The sequence below is a fragment of the Octopus bimaculoides genome, chromosome 1 (genome assembly GCF_046866305.1).
Source record: "Octopus bimaculoides isolate indiv1 chromosome 1, ASM4686630v1, whole genome shotgun sequence".
NCBI classification, from domain to species: domain Eukaryota; kingdom Metazoa; phylum Mollusca; class Cephalopoda; order Octopoda; family Octopodidae; genus Octopus; species Octopus bimaculoides.
In genome coordinates, this window is record NC_142928.1 from 134,011,381 (window position 1) to 134,035,384 (window position 24,004).

Here is a 24,004-nt window from a genome sequence, read left to right on the forward strand (position 1 = left end):
GTGGGAGCTGTTTTCAGAGAAGAAGCAGAAGTGTTTAATACAGGTTCAGGTAGTGTATGATAACATATTGAAATATTGTGAAGGAGAAATGGAGATCTAAGTAGGAGGAGTTTGGAAATTCAGAGAAATACGAGCTGTTGTAAGTGCTATTAAAAGAAGACAAAGCTCAATGACTTTCATACAGTAATAGTGTTTGTGAATGGAGTATTGCCAATAAGACAGAAAGGGCTTATTTTGGATACTGCATAAAGTGTGTGTGTGTGTGTGTGTGTGTGTGTGTAGGTGCACTGTTATAAATGTATAACCTTTCACCACACAGAAAAAAATGGGGCGAAGAACTTTTCTTTTTTTTTTGGCAATGTACTCATAGATTATATCAGGAAATCACTGTGGGCAATGTTTTGTGAAATATTTGCTTGAAATAATTCCACTTGTTTCTTCAGGAGCTTAAAATGTGATTGATGTCAAATTGATTCATCAAACAGAAAAAACATTTTAGTTTATTACTATTACTGCTTACAGTTTTTAGTTACAACTCTTTATGTTCTGTGTTCACATCTCACAGGGGCTTGACTTTGTCAATCATCTTCTCCAGTTCAATAAAATGGTTGCCATTCAGGGCCTGAAATCAATTTGATTGATTGTGCTCTCCCTCCAAACGTGTGGTTTTGTATCAAAGAAATTGTAACAGAAACTAGGGACTTACGTTAGTTTATTGAGGCAGTCAATACTACTCACTTGCAAAGGCAGCGAGCTGGCAGAAACGTTAGCTCGCCGGGTGAAATGCTTAGCGGTATTTCGTCTGCCGTTACGTTCTGAGTTCAAATTCCGCCAAGGTCGACTTTGCCTTTCATCCTTTCAGGGTCGATAAATTAAGTACCAGTTACGCACTGGGGTCGATGTAATCGACTTAATCCGTTCGTCTGTTCTTGTTTGTTCCCTCTATGTTTAGCCCCTTGTGGGCAATAACGAAATAGGTATTTCGTCTGTCTTTACATTCTGAGTTCAAATTCCGCCGAGGTCGACTTTGTCTTTCATCCTTTTGGGGTCGATAAATTAAGTACCTGTTGCATACTGGAGTCGATCTAATCGATTTCCCCACTCCCCCAAAATTTCGGGCCTTGTGCCTAGAGTAGAAAAGAATATTACTCACAAGGTTGTATTCAGTGACAGATGTATCTTTTAACAATGGGAAATCAGAATGTTTAGTGATCTGGTTACATTGAAAATGTAAAACATGTAAGCAGATGCATGTGCTGGAATAAAAGTGAAATTGTCTCACACAGTGCACATTAGCTTTAGTGGGTGGCATTTTATAATTATAATCACATTTGCCTGTACAGGAGGGCTTAATCCTGTTATGTAATATTTTCATAGTTACTAATTGTTACTGTCTTAAATATGTTAAATAATTTCAAATGATTCTCTTTTTTCACAGAATATATGTATGAAACGATGCCTGAGATATTGGCTTTTTAACACATAAAGCGCGACGGGCCACGATTGTGGTCGTTAGGCACAGGTTGACAGGCCACGATTATGGCCCAGATAGATGCATTTAATTTATGGCCATTTGTTGGAGTCTAATGTCGCTCAAACACTCTGATACCCCACTGAATGCAAGAGGACTAATAGTTCAACTAATGACTTTGTGCATGATAGTTTCATTTTCATAAAATGTGCTCAGCAGTCCATGCTATGTAAGTGCAAATCATAGCGCTTTATGGGTCAAATAACGTTTTATTTCCATTAATTTTCCAAGTAGATCACAGCAGCTCCAGGATAAAATAAGGCAAGACTTCCTTTTGTTCCCCCACCAAAAACCCCCTTTTTAAATTTTTTATTTTTTTCTACACAAACCCCCGTTTTTGGCGACAGAGAATACGAATCTGCAAAAAAATTTGCAAAAATCGGCATTTTGAAATTACCTCCTTCTAATTTTTAAACTTTTTTCAGAATTTTTTTTTTCAAAATATGCGCAAAAATACTGAGATTATGATTTCAATTAAAAAAAAAAAAAAAAAAAAATTACACCTCCTCCTCCCCTTGCAATAAATGGCTATTTTTCAGATTTTTTTTTTTTTAAACATGCGGAAAAATATGGAGATTATGATTCTGAAAAAAAAATTCCAAAAATGTTTGTAATTAGGGTTATGGTTAGCGTTACGGTTAGGGTGTTAGTGTTAGGGGGGAAAAAAATCAAAAATGAAGAAATGGGGGCGGGGGACAAAATTTCAAAATGCCGATTTTTGGCAATTTTCCGGGATCTCCGTATCCGAAAACGGGTGTTTTTGGCAAAAAAAAAAAAAAAAAGAATGGGAGGAAATGGGGGTGGGGAAGGAAGTCTTTCCTAAAATAATCAAAATGAATCACAGCAAAAAAGACGAAGAACACTCAAGATAAACTAGCATTTCACAATGTGATGATATAAAACAAAATGATTTAGGTGTTGTTTGTAAGGAAAATGAATGTATCAATATGACAACAGGTGTACGAGAAACGTTTTGTCATAATACGTATATATATATATCATAAATATAAGGGATTAGCAATTGAGTTGCTTCTCCAACATACTGAAAATTCAGAGAAGCAACTCAATTGCTAATCCCTTATATTTATGATGATAAATGGTCTTACCGTTAAAGTTTTATTTCATACTGAACTACTTGGCAAAATTGTTAATTGTTAATTCTATTATTAATTGACGATTCCCTGCCCTCATTTCTTGTATATATATATATATATATATATATATATATATATATATATATATATATATATATACATAAATGTCTGTCTTCTACGTAATATACAAGAACGATCTTCACTACAGTGTTAGGGTTACAGTTTTAGTGTCAGGGTTAGTGTTTAGGGTTAGGGTTACGGTTAGGGATGGAATTCCCTAACGCAAACCGTAAAACCCAAAACCTAACCCTAACTCTAAACCCTTCAAAATAAATCGCGCTCTCTGTATGTCTTTCGCTGTTAGACATCGTTTCCCTGTTTCTCTGCAACACTTTTTACGGAAAAGGCCGATCTTTGGTAAAGCTCACCGAAGACACTTTTTACGGAAAAGGCCGATCTTTGGTAAAGATCGCCGAAAACACTTTTTGCGGAAAAGGCTGATCTTTAGTAAAGATCGCCGAAGACACTTTTTACGGAAAAGGTCAATATTTAGGTAATCGTACCGAAAGATCGCCAGAGTATGTAAGAGTCAAAGCTCATTGGCCGCGACGGCAGCCTGGCTTAATTAAATTGAGCAGCATGAACTTTTCTGTTGTCTTAGCTTACGTCTTTTCTCCAACTTCTGCTCCCCACCCCGAAAATTTTGTTGTTATGAATGCGCTTGGCGTTGATTACACCCGTTATCCTTGTTGCATTTACAGTGATAAGCTACTTAGGTATCCCTGCAGATTTACAGCCACACGAATCCTCTAGAAACAAGGTATTATCGAGCTGAGATATTTAATTGGTTAGGGCACCGGACAGAGTTGGTACTTACACTGAATTCGGCAGAGGTTCCATTCTCAGTGAAACTGCGTCACTTCACGTAGTGTCGAAATTATATTATCACACTATTAAATCCACATATGGGTGCTTTTTTTTAAATATATACTAAAAGGCATCTTCTACCCCAAGAAAGGGAAAAAATGATCGGATCTTTTTTTAATATTTCTTAAGTAAATTAAAAATTGTTAAATGTAAATCTATTTAAAATATCAATATCTTCCACTTGTTCCAGATGTTTATTCATTGTGTAATTTGGGTGTTTACGTTTTGTCGGCAATGTGGCGCTTTCTTCGTTATTAACCTGTACTGTTTTACATATGGAAACAAATTAATGAAAGAAAACATAAGAACTTCAGGTCATTGTTATGTGTGTGTATATAATAACTTGATAGGGTAATTTTTCAGATTAACACCCGCACGATCTTCACTAGGTTGTGTTATGGTTAGGGTTTTAGAGCTAAGGTTAGTGTTTAGGGTTAGGGTTACGGTCGGAATTCCCTAACCCTAACCCTAAAACCCTAACCCTGACCCTAAAACTCTAACCCCCTAGTGAAGATCGTGCGGGTGTTAATCTGAAAAATTACCCTTGCTAGATTTAGAGACTGCTGCAACGTCAGTAACTGGATCTGCAAATCTCAGACAGGTCTGAATTCCTACAGAGGACGACACAGTAAGACGTAAAACCAAGAACACTGTGCAGCTGTATTCTTCTTAATCCTTATTTGTCGAAGCGACGAGAGAGTCCAACAACATGAACAACAACAACATGCATGCATGTATCAGTTAATCAACTGATCAACCAATCAATTGGTCATAAAATGCGGACGAGTTTGCCTCTCCAGAGCTGACTTTACAAATCATCCATGTAAACACGATAAAAAGCCTTAGGATGAATTCATCCAGTTTCCAGCAGTTAATCCTTTATGAAAATTATGTGGTAGAGAATTGCCCAGCCGATCTGGAGTAACAAACCTTAAAAGTACTCAAGGTACTGTACAGATTGAGCACCTGATCTCAACACATAAATATGAGCGTCGCACCTGCAGCAAAAAGTCTAAGTTGCCTGCTGGCTTTAAAAGCCATTGTAAGTCCCAGGTTCATTAAGAAAGAAAGAAGAGAATAATAAATCCAGAAACATAATAACTTGTTAGTGAAGGTCATGCTCGCCTAACATGTTTACGGCAATCATCATAAAAATACATTAAAAAAATCTGTTGTTTTTTTTTTACTCAAGAAAAAGTGAAACAAAAGGAATAAATGAGAAAGAGAGAGAGAGAGAGAGAAAAAAGAGAGAGAGAGAGAAAGAGAGGGAGAGAGAGAGAGAGATTCAGTTTGTTTCATGTTTATTTCATTCATTTCGTTACATTTTCAAATGCAGATTTATCTCTCCCAGTTTGTAAACATTAAATATTTACATTGTAATCATAAGAACAATGCTGGGTGGTAACGAAAAAGTACTTTAAACACTTGTATTCAAGACATTTTTGTTTTATCTTGCAGTCACTGAAGTGTAACAGATATTGCAGCTCCAATGTAGCATATGCTGCGACAAATACCATATAATTTATGATAGGTAGCACTGCCATATCAGATCTCTGCAATAAGATCCGAACATAGATACTGGGAGTGAAATGTTTGGCAGAAGAAGAGTTAGTCGATGTTAATCGATTACACCGACTCCAGTTATTTAGCTAGTACTTTATTTTATTGATCCCAGGAAGACGAGAGGCACGGTTCATCTCGGTAGAGTTTGAATTCTGAACAAATACTGTGAAGAATGATTCTATCAATCTATTGTCTTTACACACACACACACCTACAAGAGGTGTGTTTGTTAGATAAATTATCAATTAAAATGTGTACATTCTTTCAGTGTATGAGGACAAAACACGAACTGAAGGTGGAAATATTGACATTATTCGGCAATGAAAGGCAGGCATGTTATATAGGATTCTAAACAATCTCTTTATTTATTTATCCCGTCGTTGCTTGGTAATGTTCACACTAGAATGTCTTGGCGAACTTTCAAAATAGCACACCCACCTAAGTTGCATTGTCTTCGTTTTGACGGGATTCTCCCCCCCCCCCTACCCAAATGATGCTTCCATGAAAATGATGCTTCCCATTAAAAAAATTTTCTTACTTCCCTTCCAGACCAATTGTGTCCAATTTTTTTTTTGCTCTATGAACTTAAAAACAACACGTGACGCCTTTCCGGAAAGTTTTGTCATTTTTAACCAAATCAAAAGATAAGATTTGTACGTGATAGCTGTGATAAAATGAAAGTAAACATTAGAAGACGAAGTTTTAAAACAAAAGAAATGCGTGAAAGATAATACATATACACACAGAGAGAAATAATAAAGGTAGATTGATGGTGACAGATAAAGAGTAGATGTGTAGATCTAAACGTTGAGTTATTTCTTGTAGCAAATTATATATATATATATTTTTATTATTTGCGGATAACATTCTATTTGGGACGCAGATTTCGAAAATGAAATTAATTTTTCTTGCGGATGCACAGTTGTCGAGCCTTTTGGGACCAAACACACATACTTAACTACATACACTCGCATTTATAGCGAAGATTTTGAAAATTTCTTCGGATTCCTGTTTTCCACAACGAAGATTACGATTTTACCAAAAATATAAATAAATAAAATCAGCTTTTCAGATTTAAAATTTTCGCTTTAGACATCATCCCGCCTCTAATTTTTTAAAATACTTTTTTAAAGTTTTGCAATTCCAGCTATTTAATATCACAAATTAAAAATGGAGAAATTCAAATTTTCCACTAAGTTTCTTATGATAAACCTTATGATAAAATGTGCTAAATAGGAAAGTATATTCAACTAGAAAAGCACTCGGAGAGCGCAGACCTCCGCCAAGCAGATCATTTCCACCCATATACACACATGCTGAAAATCACCCAATTTCCCAAACCAACGCCAGCAAAAACAACCTTCTTCCATACTTATCTCGACCATCGTCATCATCAACACTGTCTCTTCTTTCACCACAATCACCGTCAAAACTACGATCACCACAATCAGTTTCTTTTTAGAGTTGAAAATCCATTATCCAATACTCATGGGACTGAGATTGTTGCAGATTTTTGATTTTTCTAATTTCGGAGTGCTTTCTTGAAAAAAAAAAAATTGAATCTACAAAACGGAACAGTTTGAGGATAGAAACCAGGTCTAAACACAATAGCTTATAGACATACTCTGAATGTAGTTCTATATAAATCTTTAATAATTTTTTTATACTTAAGACCATCAGAAATGTTAAGATATCAACCTCTACCCACGTTGTCATACTTTGATTAACAGGTTACAACATAGATTAGATTACTTAGATAAGTTTCGACCGTAGTTGACTCAGGCCATGTCTAATTTAATAGCACCACTTGGTAGAGATACACAGTCAGCTCTGGGGAACCGTAGCCCATTCAAGAAGAGGGTTATTGTTTTCAGAGACATATTTGGGTGTGGGTGCTTTATCTGGTATTTGTTGGGGGGTAATCATCTAAGGATCGTTTGAATGCCGTGAAGTCACTTTCCTCCTTTATGTGTGTCTGGCACGATGTTGAAGAGAGCAGGGCCAATTGAGGTGAAATAGTTCTGTCATAGTGTTGTGATACGACACGAACATTTCTGTAGTGGACGGATGGCACGGGGGCCAAGCCTCGGACGAATTTTAAAGATGGGCAATGTTGATGGAATATTTTCCACATAATACAGATGATATAGAGCTCACAGTGGCGGTGGAGAGAGCAAAGCCTGAGCTTTTTGAGTCGATCCCACTAGTCAAGGCTTGTCATGTCATCCTCCGCAGACTTCCGCCAAGCAGCTCTTTTTAAGATAGATTCGCGAGTAAAATTACTAATAGAGAAACGAAAATAAACTTTGGAAACAGCAACGCTACTATAGGTTACGTGGAGACGATGAACGCGTTTTCAAGGGAAATAATCAAAGAATGTAACATTGGGATCTATTTTAAAACGGGGGCCACATTTTTCATTAATGTTTTACGTAGTGTTTTTGGTACGGAAAGACTTTCAAACTTCGTATACTTATCTATTTTGTGTTATAGAACAGAAAAATATTTTTGTATTCGAATTTATTTCATGTAAAAAATTGTCTTATTTCGATAATTTCAACCAATCACTGACAAGTATTCAGTTGTTTATATTTACTCTTTTGGCTGATTAAGCGATGTAAAGCGTATTTAATCTCCATACCTTCGTTTTATTTGCTTTTTTCATTTTAAATTTGCTTTAACCCTAACCCTAACCCTAACCCTAGGGTTAGGGTTAGGGTTAATTGTTTCAGAATCGTTTGTTTATGTAGTCGGCACTTAATGTATATCGGCTGAATGGACGTCAGTGATTGGTTGAAATTACAGAAATACGACAACTTTCACATGGAATAACTTATGGATTTCTTTTTTTTTTTTAAGAAGACTAAGAGAAAAAGATGTTTTATATGACACATTCTACCAGTGTTCCAAGTTTCAAAGTATTTCGTTAATGAAAAATGTGGCCCCCGTTTTAAAAAATATCCTAACATTGTAATACTTCATGTAAAGTAAATCTAACAAATGAAAAATCCTTTAAGAATCCATAAAAAATTGCCAGATCACTACCAAAATTTTATCATCTGTTCCTTGTATCAATACCCACTTTTCCTGCACGTTTGATCAAATACCGTTCACAACTTTTTGAGTTATTTTGCATACAGACGGACAAACCAACGACGATGAAAAAATAACCTCCTTCTTTGGCGGAGGTAATAATCCTTTCTACTAGAGGTACAAAACCTGAAATTTTGGGGGAGGGGATAGCCGCTTACATCGACCTCAGTGCTTGACTGGTACTTGTTTCATCAGCTCCGAAAAAATAAAGGGAAAGTCGACCTTGGCCGAACGGTATATTCAGTAATGGAAGCATGTTGTACAACTTGGCGTATTCTTTTTAAGAAAGGTAAAATCGTAATTAATTTGGTTTACTGAAAAGAAAGAAAAAAATAAATAAAAGAAACAAAGCCCTGACATGATTATGTCGTTAAGAATCTCGCTTAGCGATCATGTGGTTTCAGGTTCAATCCTACTTCGTGGCACTTTGAGAAAATGTCTTCTACAATATCTCTGGGCTGGTCAACGCCTTTTGAGTGAATATGGTAAACGGAAACTGTAGAATGCTACATGCACGCGCGCATATGTGTGTGTTTGTCCCCCCCCCGTTTGTCAACCGATGTTGGCTTATTTACATCCCCGTAATCTAGCGTTTCGGCAAAAGAAAACGATAGAATAAATACTGGATCTTTTTGGTTTGACGGGCAACACTTGTTTTCTTAACGAAACACTTTCAAACTTGGGATACTGGTAGAATGTGTCATATAAAACATCTTTTTCTCTTAGCCTTCTTAACAAAAATTAGTTCTTAATAAGTTATTTCATGTTAAAGTTGTCGTATTTCTGTAATTTCAATCAATCACTGACGTCTATTCAGCTGAATATAGTTAGTGCTCTTTTTATAAACAATAATTTTTACCGGTGTCAAGAGTGTTATTCCCTGTTTAATTATATCATTATTTCCTAGTAAGGGTTTAGGGTGTTAGGGTTCGGGTTTTAGAGTTGGGGTTAGGGTTAGGGTTATGAGTGAGGTTATGGCAAAAATAATCATAACCCTAACCGTAAACCTAAAACTAACCCTAACTCTAAAACCCGAACCATAACCCTAAAACCCTAAAGCTAAAACCAGTACAAACGCACGAACGATGTCATAAATAAGAGTAACACGGGTAGTTGTTGTTGACAAACAATGGCACTAATTTTATTCAAGGGAAAAGATCCCATGACACCGTTGTTTACATTCCACGCCATTAATTGTTTTCACCTCAATAGACATCAGTGATTGGTTGAAATTACCGAAATACGACAACTTTTTCCATGAAATAACTTCGAATACAAAAATTTTTCTCGGTTCTATAATACAAAATATACAAGTATACGAAGTTTGAAAGTGTTTCGGTACCAAAAACACTACAGAAAACATTAATAAAAAATGTTGCCCGTCAAACCAAAAAGATCCTAAGTACTAGACTTAAGAAATAAAGCACTAAGTTCGATTAAAGTTTAATTACTAGACCTTTCAAGGCCACCGCAGTCCAAGGACTGAAAACAAAAATGACAAAAGTAAAATCAAAATTAGGGTTTACTGAAAAACAACTGTCAATGTGTTTTTTAATTAAATTTAGATTTACTGAAGAATAAAATTGTCGATGTGTTTCTTGAATGTAATTTAGGTTTACTGGAAAAAAAAATTGTTAACGTTGTTTTTAAATTCAATTTAGGCTTACTCTTTTACTTGTTTCAGTCATTTGACTGCGGCCATGCTGGAGCACCGCCTTTAGTCGAGAAAATGGACCCCAGGACTTATTCTTTGTAAGCCTAGTACTTATTCTATCGGTCTCTTTTTGCCGAACCGCTAAGTTACGGGGACGTAAACACACCAGCATCGGTTGTCAAGCGATGGTGGGGGTACAAACACAGACACACATATATATATATATACATATATACGACAGGCTTCTTTCAGTTTCCGTCTACCAAATCCACTCACAAGGCTAATGATAAAAAAATAAAACAACTATCAATGTGTTTTTGAATTTAATTTAGGCTTATTGAAAAAATAATTGTCAACGTATTCTTAAATATAATTTGTATGAACCGCCCTTTCAAAGTATTTTACTAACCGAAGCAACTGAAGGTGGGAGAACTGCTTAAATATATATTATACGTGAGGAGAAAGGTTGTTCAACGAACACTCGCTGCCATAAAAGGCCTCTCACATGGCTGAGACTGAGGAGAAAAACAAACTGTTAAAACACCCAGGGCATGGGTTGTAGTGTTTTTTGTTTTACGTTATTATTTTCCAAGCTATTTTTACCTTCGTTTCGTGAGTGTCCCACCCCACCACACACACATATATAAGTGTTATACTTTCTTACAGAGGGTACTTAAAATATGACTAATTCTTAAGTGTTCACCCTATAAATAATAATATATATTATTTATGTTTGTATTCTTTTAACGTGGAAGTGAATTTAAAAGATAACGAAAGGGTTCCGTTATACTTGTATCATTTTCTCCTCTACCATACTTCTTTCTGTACCCAAGCGTAGTAATGTCAGAATTTATGTAATATCAATTAACTTCTATGTTAATATTGCATATTATAATATTACAGTGCTACGATAAAACAAGTGGAAGTTTTGCTGTAGATAATAACGTCACTGATTTCCTTGAACTCAGAACAGAAAACATCTTTAAATATGGTTTCTAATTTTAGCACGAAGTGTCATGTTTCTATAGGTGAAAAATGGTTGATTGAATGAATGGTGAACGGAAATAAAATCATCGAGGAAAGGGAATAGACGGCGTATTTCATTACAATGTTGTATGTAAATAATAGAAATAATTAAATAATAGAAATAATTGAAGTCGCTTATTAATTGACAGACAATACACGACGCGTGCAGAATGAAAAGTTATGTAATCGCATTAAATGTAAAAGGAAAATAATTACATTTTATGTAATATATAAAATGAAAAAAACAAAACCCATTAATTCTGTTTTTATTGGAGTTCAATGCCTTTTTAGGCGTACTGGGCAGTTTGTCCCGAGGGCTCTGCGGGTTTAGGAGACTAAAGCTAAATCGAGTATACGATGGTATTCTTATAGGCTGATTATGTGGGCTCCTCAGTACATTACTTTGTATGGGGAATGGGCCATAATACTGTAAGATGGCTCTGAGTCTGTAACATTTTTCTTCTTCCAGGTTAGATTAACTACTCAGTTCCCCAATAAGCGACTGGTTTGTATATTATCAGCCCCCGCATGAAAAGCTAAATCAACTCCAGTACTACTTTAACTGAGAACGAAGAAGTCAAAATATTTATTTTTGCATTCCTATTATCTACTACATACATCACCCATCCTAGATGCATGAAAGTCCTGTTATCTCTATTTTGTCACATTTATGATATGTAAATAAAAAACGTGCGACATTACAAGCCCAGTTTACCGGACACGTCAGCCTTTGTGCGTTCGTTCGGTTTGGCAAAAATAGCAGCTAAATCTTCTTCTTTTTGCGCTTTATCATCTGACTCTGATTATAGATTTGTTTACACAAGGCTGATCTGCAGCTAAATATGTTAAGCCGTTGTTGTTGTTTAGTCGCAGTTCAAACCTAATGGAACAGGTAGACCACTTTTTTGGGGATCCACGCAACAAAATAGTAAATTGAGGATCCACAATAATATTATAAGAACCCTTGAAAAGATTTAGCTTTAGATGTATGTATTGCAAGAAACAGCTGGGTTTCTTTCTCAGACATTTTACGTAGTTCAACCTACACAAGTGAATGTGTGAAAAACAAAATAGGAATTTTGAAAGACGTTTGTATTAAACTAGTTTTTAAACATCAAATGACTATGAGGTCCACTAGAATAAAATAGTTAACAGAAGGGGTCCATGCACGCAAAATAGTAAATTTGGGATTCGCAATGGTATTATAAGAGGACCTGGAATGATTTTGCTTTAGATGTATGTATTGGTATGTATGTATTGCAAGAACCAGTTAGGTTTCTTTCTCGAACGTTCATCCTACACAGGTTAATGTGTGAAAAACAAAATATGAATTTTCGAAGAAGTTTCTATAAAACAAGTCTTTAAACATCGAATGGCTATGGAGGCCCACGAGAATAAAATAGTTAACAGAAGGGGTCCATGCTTTGAAAAACAGTAAATTTGGGATCCGCAATGGTATTTATAAGAGGACCTGGAATGATTTTACTTTAGATGTATGTATTGGTATGTATTGCAAGAAACAGCTGGGTTTCTTTCTCTAACATTTTACATAGTTCATCCAAGTTGATGTGTGAAAAACAAAATAGGAATTTTGAATGAAGTATCTATAAAACTAATTTTTAAACATCAAATGGCTATGGGTGTCCACCAGAATAAGATAGTAATCAAAGGGGGTCCCTACACGCAAAATTGTAAATTTGGGAATCTACGGTAGTATTTTAAGGGTCGCCACATTAACTCAATTTTTTAATGGGAAGATAATCTAATTTTTTAATGGCAATTTTTTAATGGGGGTGAAATAACCAAAAAGTACCTTAACTGGTAATCAAAGGGTCCACAGATAAAACATTGTTGAGAACTCCTGAGATAGATGATTAGAGGCATTCATTCTGACTAGTGACACCACACCCCAATGTACTTCTTCCCGTACCAGACCGTATAAAATTCTTATTAACCTTAGTGATGTGTTTTTGCTTTGTACTAATGTTACTTGTATGTCGTAATTCCCGTACAACACTTAATACAGGAGTAAATGATGAACTAAATTACAATTACACTTTTAAATATCATACACTCAACCTAAATAAAGTTTACATTTACAGTATTTCATGTAATTAAATTGAAGATTCGATAAGAAAGCGATATATATTTACATGGCTGGGTGGTTAAAAAGCCTGCATTCGGAATCACTTGGTTTTGAGTTTTGTTCTCTTGGGTCAGGGTCTTTTGCTATAACCCCAGGCTGACCAATGCTGTGTTAGTAGATTAGTCTGTAATTCGGGGTGGGAGAAGACTTCCTTTTGTACCCCCCCCAAAAAAAAAACTCCCCCCTTTTTTTTTATTTAATTTTTTTTTTTCACAAACCCCCATTTTCAGCTATGGAGAGTACGAATCTGAGAAAAATTGGCATTTTGAAATTACCCCACCTCTAAATTCTTCATTTTATGTGGAAAAATACGGAGATTATGATTCAGAAAAAATTTCCAAAAATTTTTCTAGTTAGAGTTAGGGCTAAGGTTAGGGTTTTAGGGTTATGGTTAGGGTTAGGGTTACAGAAAAAAGTGAAAAATGAAGTAAGAGGAGCAAGCAATTTCAAAATTCTGCCAACGAATCCAGGTGGTGAGAGGTTCACAAGATCCGATTTTTTTCCTCATAACTTTTAAGAAAATGGATATCTTTTAATGAAATATTATATAAATACATTTCAAACGGCATAGATGGAAGTGATATACAGATATTGTATATTGAGAATAATAAGGTAGTCAAAATGCTGGATGATTATATATATTTTTATTTACATTTTTAGTGCTTTCTTCCGTTATCGGATTTATAAAAAAATCCGATAATGGAAGGAAGCGCTAAAAATATAAATAAAAGTATATATAATCATCCAGTTTCTGACTATCTTATTATTCTTAGTATATGTATGTATATATCAGAGCTGTGGAGTCAGAGTCGGAGTTGGAAGCAATTAAGGGGTAGCTGGAGTTGGAGTTTTGTAAAACTATACTGACTCAGACTCATGATATCTTTATTCTTTAATATAAACTAGTTATCATCATCATCATCATCATCATCATCATCGTTTAACGTCCGCTTTCCATGCTAGCATGGGTTGGACGATTTGACTGAGGACTGGTGAAACCGGATGGCAACACCAGGCTCCAGTCTGATTTGGCAGAGTTTCTACAGCTGGATGCCCTTCCTAACTCCAACCACTCAGAGAGTGTAGTATAACATATATATATATATATATATATATATATATATATATATATATATATATATATATATATTTCAATTCAATATAGTTCAGTTTACAGTAAACAATAGATGAAGACAGGTGAGGGAAAAACAAGCAGGTGTATTAGTTTGATGATCAAGAAGAATAGAAAAGTCTTCGATGTTTTGGGTGTATGTTCTTCAACAGAGAGGGTTGAGAGGGAAAAAAATGGAGAGAGAAAAACATGTGTTGGGATTAATGGTTCAACACGATATGTTGTGTGTGTGTGTGTGTGTGTGTAAAGTGCTATTGATAAAGGATTATAAAGCTAGATCAAATACTTGGCAAGCTCTCTGTTATTACAAATACACTAGACTAACAAAATGTTTTCAGATTGGTATAGAACTCCAGGAAATCCTATGATAAGATCCAAAGTTGAAGTCCATCACCAGTTGATTTTTGTGAATCCATAGTTTTACTCCCCAGTTAAACTGGTCTTTTTCACAGAGTGACATACAAGAAAAGGTATAATTAATTGGCTTTGAATACTTCCTTATTTGTGCATCTAGATGTACCAATAAAGAAATACACAAAACTCATATATATTTGTGTGTGTGTGTGCGTGTGCGTGTGTATACATATATATTATGTATGTGTGTATGTATATGTAGGTGTGTATATGTATGTATGCAACAACTATTTCGTTAAGCGTGTCTCAGTATCAGTCATTTGCATTAAAAAAAAAATAATTAAGAAATCCCAGATGAGTGCACAACAAAATAATAATAGCAAGTAGGCAGCATTTCTAAACAAGCCATTATCAAAATATTGCATGAAAACCTTTTCAGGTTTGAAAAAAAATATAAAGTCCTGTAAAGTAGCTGTTAATTGAGCTGCACACTGTTTAGCGGGAAAGGTTAACAGGAAATACAAACTGTCGAAAAAGCATGAAAAGTTTTTGAATATATTTTTTTAATTGTTTATTCCTGTGAATTGTTCTGAAAACTTTTGATGAAGGAACACTCTGAGTGACCCCTAATCTAAAAGTGGAAAAAAAATCATGTCACCCATTTACTTGGTTTATTAAAGTTACAGTGAAGGCGCATGGCTCAGTGGTTAGAGCATCGAGCTTATGATCGTGAGGTTGTGAGTTCGATTCCCAGACCGGGCTGTTTGTTGTGTTCTTGAGCAAGACACTTTATTTCACATTGCTCCAGTTCACTCAGCTGTAGAAATGAGTTGCGACATCACTGGTGCCAAGCTGTATCTGCCTTTCCCTTTCCCTTGGATAACATCAGTGGTGTGTAGAGGGGAGGCTGGTATGTATGGGTGACTGCTGGTCTTCCATAAACAACCTTGCCCAGACTTGTGCCTCAGAGGGTAACTTTCTAGGTGCAATCCCATGGTCATTCTAACATAAAGCATAAATGACTTGAAGTGTTATGTTGATGTAAGATATGTTATTTTGTTAATCTTTAGCAGTGAATGTTACATAGTTGTTACATGATAGTTGTGTATGTATGTTCATTCATGTCTGCTGTGTATGCATTTGTATAAGTACATGTATTCTTTTATCCTTTTACTTATTTCAGTCATTTGACTGTGGCCATACTGGGTTTTAGTAAAGAAATTGACCCCGTGACTTATTCTTTGTAAACCTAGTACTTATTTGATGAGTTTATTTTGGTGAACTGCTAAGCTACAGGGAGATAAACACACCAGCATTGGTTGTCAAGCGATGACAGGGATGGGGGTTGTTGGACACACACACACACACACACACACACACACACATGATGGGTTTCTTTCAGTTTCTGTCTACCAAATCCATTCACAAGGCTTTAGTCAGCCTGAGGCTATAGTAGAAGATTCTTACCCAAGGTGCCACACAGTGGGACTGAACCTGGAACCATGTGGTTAGGAAGCAAGCTTCTTATCACACGACCATGTTATATCTAATCACACAAAACTGAACTAAATTGATGTGTGTGTAATGACATTACAACATTTTAGTTTTATTTTTTATTTTATTTTATTTCTTTCAAAAGTTTTAAAGAGAAAAACATCCCTACAATTTATACACCTTCAAATTTGTCTTTATTCCTCCTCTCAATCCAGTAGTGGCCAGATTGCTAAACCAATTTACTGTCACAACATGGAGTATAAGACTGCTTTGCCTCTCATGGTGTTCACAAAACCTTTATTGATTTACCAGTGATATCAGCTATTTCCATCTCCACCAGTTCCAACATATATGTATCTAACAGCAGTGTGAACTTGCACTAGTTATCTTCCTTGACCATCATCACATCACTGAATGGTTGGGTAACAACCTCCAAGATATAGCTCTTAGTGGAAGTATCAGCAACAGTTACATCCTATATCAAAAAGATTCTTGAGAAATGCATAAAATAGGCCATACCATTTGGACATTTGCCATCACTGAGGTTCAGTGTGATGAGTTCCAATATCACCATTATGTCTATAGACACTAAAGGTTGTCGAGTATCTCTCAGGACACTGAAATGATACAAGAATGCATTACACTCTAGGGATTGATTACACCATAACATTTTACTCTTGCTTGAGTATATGCCAACTCAGAAAGTACCATTGTCAAGCTTGGTACTGATAGGAAATACTGGAAAGCAAATGCGCCAGACTTTACTATGCAGTAGTCAATTGAGTGAGATTTCGTTGATTTTGTGTGTCTTCAAACATGTACTCTGTATGTTTCTCAATTAAGTTTTCATTCCAGTTGTGTTGCTTTGTCTTTGACACTAATTTGATTTTGAATCCCAAACTGATTATCCATTCCTCCAAAATAAGCTGTGTATGGTCTATGAATGAGGAAGATCCATTAGGATTGGAAAGGATTCTCATAGCTAATGTTGCTGTAGTATGTAGTCATAAAATATATGATGATAGTTCAAGTCAGATAATATCCTGGGAAGGCTTCTCAATACTATTTTCAGAGTGGCTAATAACCAACTGATGTCATTGAAACTGACATTAGATATGTCTGCTGGAATCCTCCTTATAAGCTGATCTGTAGCAGTGAGGTGATTGTTTTACCTCTACAGTTGGGCAGAGAAAGTACGTCAATTTTGGCATTGTGCAGTTTGTTAATCAACATGGTGCCAGTTGGTTCTGTGTCCAGTTGTTTCAATTGAAAACAGCAGATGGAATGTTTGCTGGTGTGCAACTTGTTTGGTCAAAATGGAATTAAACGATTATTGATGTATGAAGCAGCTTTGAATAAAACATATCTGTTACTTAGTATGTTTTCGTGTCCTGCTACTAAAGCACAGCATATCTCCTACATGCAAGTTGGAATATGAATTGATAGCATGTATCATGCTTTCACAAATTGCTTTAGGGCCGACATAGACATCTTTGTGGTCCTCCTACCTTTTACTCAGCAAAACATTAACAATAGGACTTCTGGATGAACTCAGCTGGTACTCATTTTCAGCTGAGTAGTCATGAGCAACATGAGATAATACACCTTGCTCAAGGACACACCATGCTCTTCGGTCTGGGTATTGAACCAATGACCTTTCCTTATGGTTACCAGCCCAACGCATTGCCCATTAAGCCACACATCATTACATGATTTATTATTAAGGTGGGAGGAAAAAAATAGAAAAATTTGGTTTGTGTTCCTAAGAACCTAGCTACACTTAATGAAGAGTATTACAAAGGAATTTCCTAATGTTATTGCTCAGAATGTGTCCAAAGAGCCAGTCTTGTCTGGAGTAACAATATTAATAAAATAATAAGAAATAACTCCTATTACAGTTACTAACATGAAGTTCACTCGCCTCATTGCTTGTTTATTAATTAGTAAAAAGGAATGTAAACGGCATAACATTCTGCTGCTTTAATTAGGTTCATTTTCTAAGTTCTGTTTTCCATTAAGTGTAAAGCATCGAAGAAACTATAAATTACTTTCTTTCCTCTAGGTATATTCTCCAGATTTTGGTTTTGTTTCTGTTATGTACAAAGAGGAGAAGCATAGCTGTATGGGTAACAAGTTTGCTTTGCAGCCAGGTAATCTTGGTTCTGATTCCAATGCATCGTTTGGCATTGTCTTCTATTAGGCTGATATATATATATATATATATATATATATATATATATATATATATATATATATATCCTCCTCATCATCATTTAATGTTCATTGTCCATGCTGGCATGGGTTGGATAGTTTGACCGGGGCTGGCAAGCTGAAGGTTGCACCAGACTCCAGTCTGATTTGGCATGCTTTCTATGGCTGGATGCCTTATGTGTGTGTGTGAAGGCGTGTGGCTTTGTGGTTAGGCTGTTACGCTCATGGTTGCTAGATTGTGGGTTTGATTTTGTCCAGCATGCTAACAATTGTCAGTTCACTGCCTCATGCTACAATTTGGGTGGCCAAACATATACATCTATCCTTGTTTACCTTTTGTGCCAGTGACACATAAACAGCACCCATTACACTCTTGGAGTGGTTGGCATTAGGAAGGGCATCCAGTTGTAGACACTACGTTAAATCAGACTGGGGTCTGGTGCAGCCCTCCTGCTTACCAGTTCCAGTCAAACTGTCTAACCCATGCCAGTATGAAAAGCAGACACTAAATGATGATGATGATGATGATGATGACAACACATGGGACGAATAAGGCCTGAAATAACACTGCACACCTTACAGTGCATTGAATCATAATATGGTACTGGGCTTATTGTAGGATAATGAGAGAATGGTAAAAGCTTAATAGTGAAAGGTGTTTTGCAGCTTTGGCAGCATGGTTACATGTTCATTTCTGTGGTAAGAAGTTGTATGTTTAAATTAATTTAAAATTCCTAAACTAAAAGTAATTTTTTTTCAATAATTATTTTCTTACAATATTCTTACAATATCATCATAATTTAAGGCGGCAAGCTAGCAGAGATGTTAGCATGCCAGGCAAAATACTTAGTGGTATTTCATCTGCTGTTACGCTCTGAGTTCAAATCCCGCTGAGGTCGACTTTGCCTTTCATTCTTTTGGGGTCGATAAATTAAGTACCAGTTACATACTGGGGTCAATCTATTTGACTGGCCCCCTCCACCAAAGTTTTGGGCCTTGTGCCTAGAGTAGAATTTATGATCCACTTTTAGAAGTCAGAAACAAAACTTAGTCGTGTACGATAAGCTTATCAAACAGTTTACATCTCAAAGAAGAATAGAACTTAAATATAAGTATTTTAAGTAAATAAAATTATATGATTTCTTATTTTTCAGCATGTGTGCATAAGAAAATTATGGCTTATATTAGAATGCTTACAATTTATAGGGTATTATTAATTAGGTTTACTTTAGTGCTATATATCTGTATCCCAACTGAATTAAGTTTACATTATTTACATTTTGGATCCCACATTTTGAATTGAAATACACAATTTCTATGCCTAATTTCAATAATATTAATGGTAGTCATAGTATGGTCAGTGTGGCAACACACCTGATGACAACAATTACCATACACCACTGATGTGTGTGTGTGTGTGTGTGTGTGTGTGTGTATCTGTGTTTGTTTTCTACCACTGCTTGACAACTGGTATTGGTGTGTTTACAACCCTGTAACTTAGCAGTTCAGCAAAAGAGACTAATAGAATAAATACCAGGCTTTTAAAAAAAACAATACTGGGGTTCATTCATTTGACCAAAAAGTCTTCAAAGTGTGTCCCAGCATGGCCACAGTCTAATGAAAGATAAAAGATAAAAGCTAGTAAAAGATAAAAGTTATTTAGCAAATTAACTTTCTCATTATTAAATTGGAGTCAGGAACAATTTAACAGAAAATTATGATGGAAGATTATAATTTAGAGCACTTTAAAACAGATTATGTCATAGAATTTGATGCAGTCTCATGTGGGCTGGTATTAAAAGAGTTATAGTGTTATTAGCATTGATTTATTAATTCTCATGTGACCTATATTTAACTATAATTAAACCACTTAGAATTTAAAAAATGGTGTTTTAATTATTTCCCTGAAGCTGGGACATGGGGAAAACATTACAAATTACAGGTGCCAAATAGCTCGATTGATCAGCTATGTTAAAATCGTACCAGATGTAATTAAAATTTTATAATTTGCTTTGCTAGAGTTTTTTTAAGGTTTAATATTTGTCCTTATTTTTTGACAACAACTGCTAGTCATTGACTTCCAGGATTCCACTTACAAGAAGCCAAGCATATGCTTCATGCATACTTGAGCTTCTGATTCACTGTTGTACAGTCTCTTCTCTCTGCTTTTCCTATTACTTCTATAATGGCCTCTGTTTTTCAGACCTGACTAATCTGATACCTCTTCTACTTGGACACTCCTTGCCACTTGTCTCTCCTTCTGTTATCATTCTTGTTAAGCCCAAGGTCCCCTTCCCCAGGTCCAGGTCCCATATCAATTACTTCCCCCATTCCTTCTTCCTCAGTATACTATCCCTCTGGAATCTCCAACCTGATCGTGTTTTTCTTGTGGCTGTTGACTTTCAACAGCTTCAACAAAAAACATTAACATCTTCAGTCTTACTCATTTTTGAGGTCCTGCAGAATAATATAAACCTAGTCCCTCTGTCTTTCTCTCTCACTCTCTCTTTCACTTGTGTTTTCTCTTTCTATTGTTTTATTGATTTCACTTTTTCTGTTTCTCTCTTTGTCTCCCCCTTTACCTTCTCTTTTTATATATATATATATATATATATATATATATATATATCTTTTCTCATTTGAATAATTACCTCCCTTGATGTAACACACGGCCAAAACAGCCAAACCACAGGAACATCAAGAATTATAGTATAATTCTATTCAAATTAGCAACTCACTCTCCCTGCCACCTGCTCTTGATGTAAATGTATTTGCTGTAATAGTTCTTTAAATTTGCTCCAACTGTATTTCTCTGTACAACTGTCTTTGATGACAAAATTTCTTATATATGATATAACATTTTAACTTAACTTTCAAACAACAAATATCATAAATTACAATTTTGTTTACTTTAGATATTTTGTTTCATTTTCAGCATTCATAGTCTTCATCAACTGTGCAAACGTAAGGTGGGCTGCCAGGGTGCAGGGAATTTTCACAGCAACCAAAATATTTGCTTTACTTATTGTTATTGTTGTTGGATTTTATACATTAATATCAGGTAAGTGTTCTACATTTACTCCTTTTTTTATATAAGAATCTTCATATGTTACCTACCAAGACCTCCTCTTGTCTCGTGTTATCAACTTACTTTTAACTGCCTTCATACCATATTATCCAAGTTATGAACTTACCCAAAACTACACCTTGTCCATGTTACCAGCCCACCTAAAACTGATCCTGATCCCATGTTGCCAATCTATCTAAAACTACTTTTGGCCCCTTATTAATCCATTCGCAACTATCTGTTGTCTTGTTTTACCAACCCACAAAAGGCTACCTTTTATCCCTTGTTGCCAACCCAACCAAAACTGATCCTGGCCCCATGTTACCAACACATCTAAAACAAACTATCTTTGGCCCTTTATTAATCCATTCATGACTACTTGTTGTTCTGTGTTACCAATCCACAAAAGGCTACCCTTTATCCCATGTCACCAACCCACCCAAGATCATACTACCATGCCCTTCACCATCTCCCAAACTCACCCTTCAGCCAATCAAGACTCCTAATGTCATGCTACCAATCTCTCCAGTACTGGGGCGTGTCACATGTTACCAAATCCACATGTTACCAAATCCACATGTTACCAAGCTGCCCAAAACTGTTCACATTAAGGTGTCCATAATTAGATCAAAATTTTGATTGAAATTTTGTTATTACATCATCATCATCATCATCATCGTTTAACATCCACTTTCCATGCTAGCATGGGTTGGATGATTTGACTGAGGACTGGCGAACCTGATGACTGTACCAGGCCCCAATCTGATCTGGCAGAGTTTCTACAGCTGGATGCTCTTCCTAATGCCAACCACTCTGAGAGTGTAGTGGGTGCTTTTACGTGCCACCGACACGAGGGCCAGTCTGGTGGTACTGGCAACAGCCACGCTCAAATGGTGTTTTTATGTGCCACTTGCACAGGAGTCAGTCCAGCGGTGCTGGCAACGACCTCGCTCGAATGTTTTTTTCACATGCCACCGGCACAAGTGCTAGTAAGGTGACGCTGGTAACGATCATGCTCAAATGGTGTTTTTTATGTGCCACTGGCACGGAAGCCAGACCGCTGCTCTGGCAGTGATGGTGCTGTTAGCACTCCACTGGCACTTACATGAATAACAATTCAAGATTTCAGTATCTAAAATAGCTATCACGGTCATAGGTTAATTCTCTGCACCAAAACTAAACCTCTCACATTATTATTACTATTTTAATATCAGTTGTGAGATATATGGATGTATTAGATTGGATTGTGTTATGGTCTTTTATTCATTATGGCCTCTTGTATCATTTCATTCATGAAGTCTAATGTCTGGTGATCTGACCTCACCTCTTCTTCCCGTCTTCTTGGTTTTCTTCTTTTGCTCTGAGTACTTTCCACTGTTGATACACGGCACATTTCTATCCAGGGTTTTATTCCCATTCATTTATATTCATATCAGTGCTATCATTTCTGCTGCATACATCAGCTGTATCCTTAATTCTCAACCACATCTTGGAGTCACTTGTACTCAGCTTCACATACAAGACAAGATTAGAATTAAGCAAAAAAAAGAAAAAAAAAAAAAAAGAAAGGGAAGCCTTTATTAGTTGGATAACTAAAGGGAATGTCCATGAACTGTGTAGGCCCTTCCACATTGGACCCTGGTCTCCTGCTGAGTCATCAGAGTGGTGTTAGGATAAACAGCATGTCTTGTTTTGGATGTTTTAAACTTGGCAGAACCCATCTCTTTCCAGGTAGAGGCACAGCTAATTTCTTCCACATAGTACTGGACCGTTAATTTATTTATTGATCCCAGAAAGTCAAAAAGCAATGTTGATCATGGTGGGATTTGAACTCAGTGTGCAAAAGCCGGAATGAATACCATAAAACATTCTATCCAGTGCTTTAATGAGTCTGCCAATTTGCCAGTTTGGTACTGATGAGATTGTTGTGGGTGATGTTTAGTTGCAACATTTGTTGATCAATGGCTGTAGTCAGAACATAGTGGGGAAGAAATTTCAGAGGGTTGTAAGTTCTAGAGAAGAAAGAGTGGATAAATGTCCTTATTTTATCAACCTTGAAAGGATGAAAGGCAAAGTCAACTTGGGCAGAATTTGAACTCAGTATATAATAGTATACAATAGTAGTACAATCTAGTATACAATATGCAATAGCATAGAGTATTATCGATCCATTTTGGTTGATTTTAACATTCAGTTTCACACAGGAATTAGGTAATTAGGTGATTACATAATCCCTGCACAAATGCTATATACTAAGATTAATATACCCACTCTATTGACAAATGTATGACTGTCTGGCTCTCCTGACTAATGGATTCTCTCACACACACACACACACACACACACACACACACACACGCGCGCACACATGTACATGCTTGAATATTATCAATTCTAGCTATATGTCTCATCTTTTAATCTCATAATCTGCCTACATGCATAGAAAAGACATATGTCAACTTGAATGTGGGCAATGAAATGTGTGTGTAAATATATATATATATATATATATATATATATACACATACATAATAAATATGAATAATATATATATATATATATGTATATACTTAGATATATATATATATATATATATATATATATATATATATATATATATATACATATATACATACATATATGTATATACTTACAGATATATATATATATATATATATATATATACATATATACATACATATATGTATATAC

General features: G+C 35.7%; 1 protein-coding gene across 10 annotated transcripts in view; it reads left to right on the plus strand.

The window, feature by feature from the left end:
* LOC106870292 (large neutral amino acids transporter small subunit 2) overlaps nt 1–24,004 on the plus strand; it is a 280,148-nt gene that overhangs the window by 151,650 nt on the left and 104,494 nt on the right. For all 10 annotated transcript variants that reach the window (XM_052970797.2, XM_052970761.2, XM_052970799.2 and 7 more), the window contains one exon: nt 21,161–21,286. In XM_052970797.2, the coding sequence (XP_052826757.1) occupies nt 21,161–21,286 (126 nt within the window). The remainder of the gene's footprint in view (nt 1–21,160; nt 21,287–24,004) is intronic.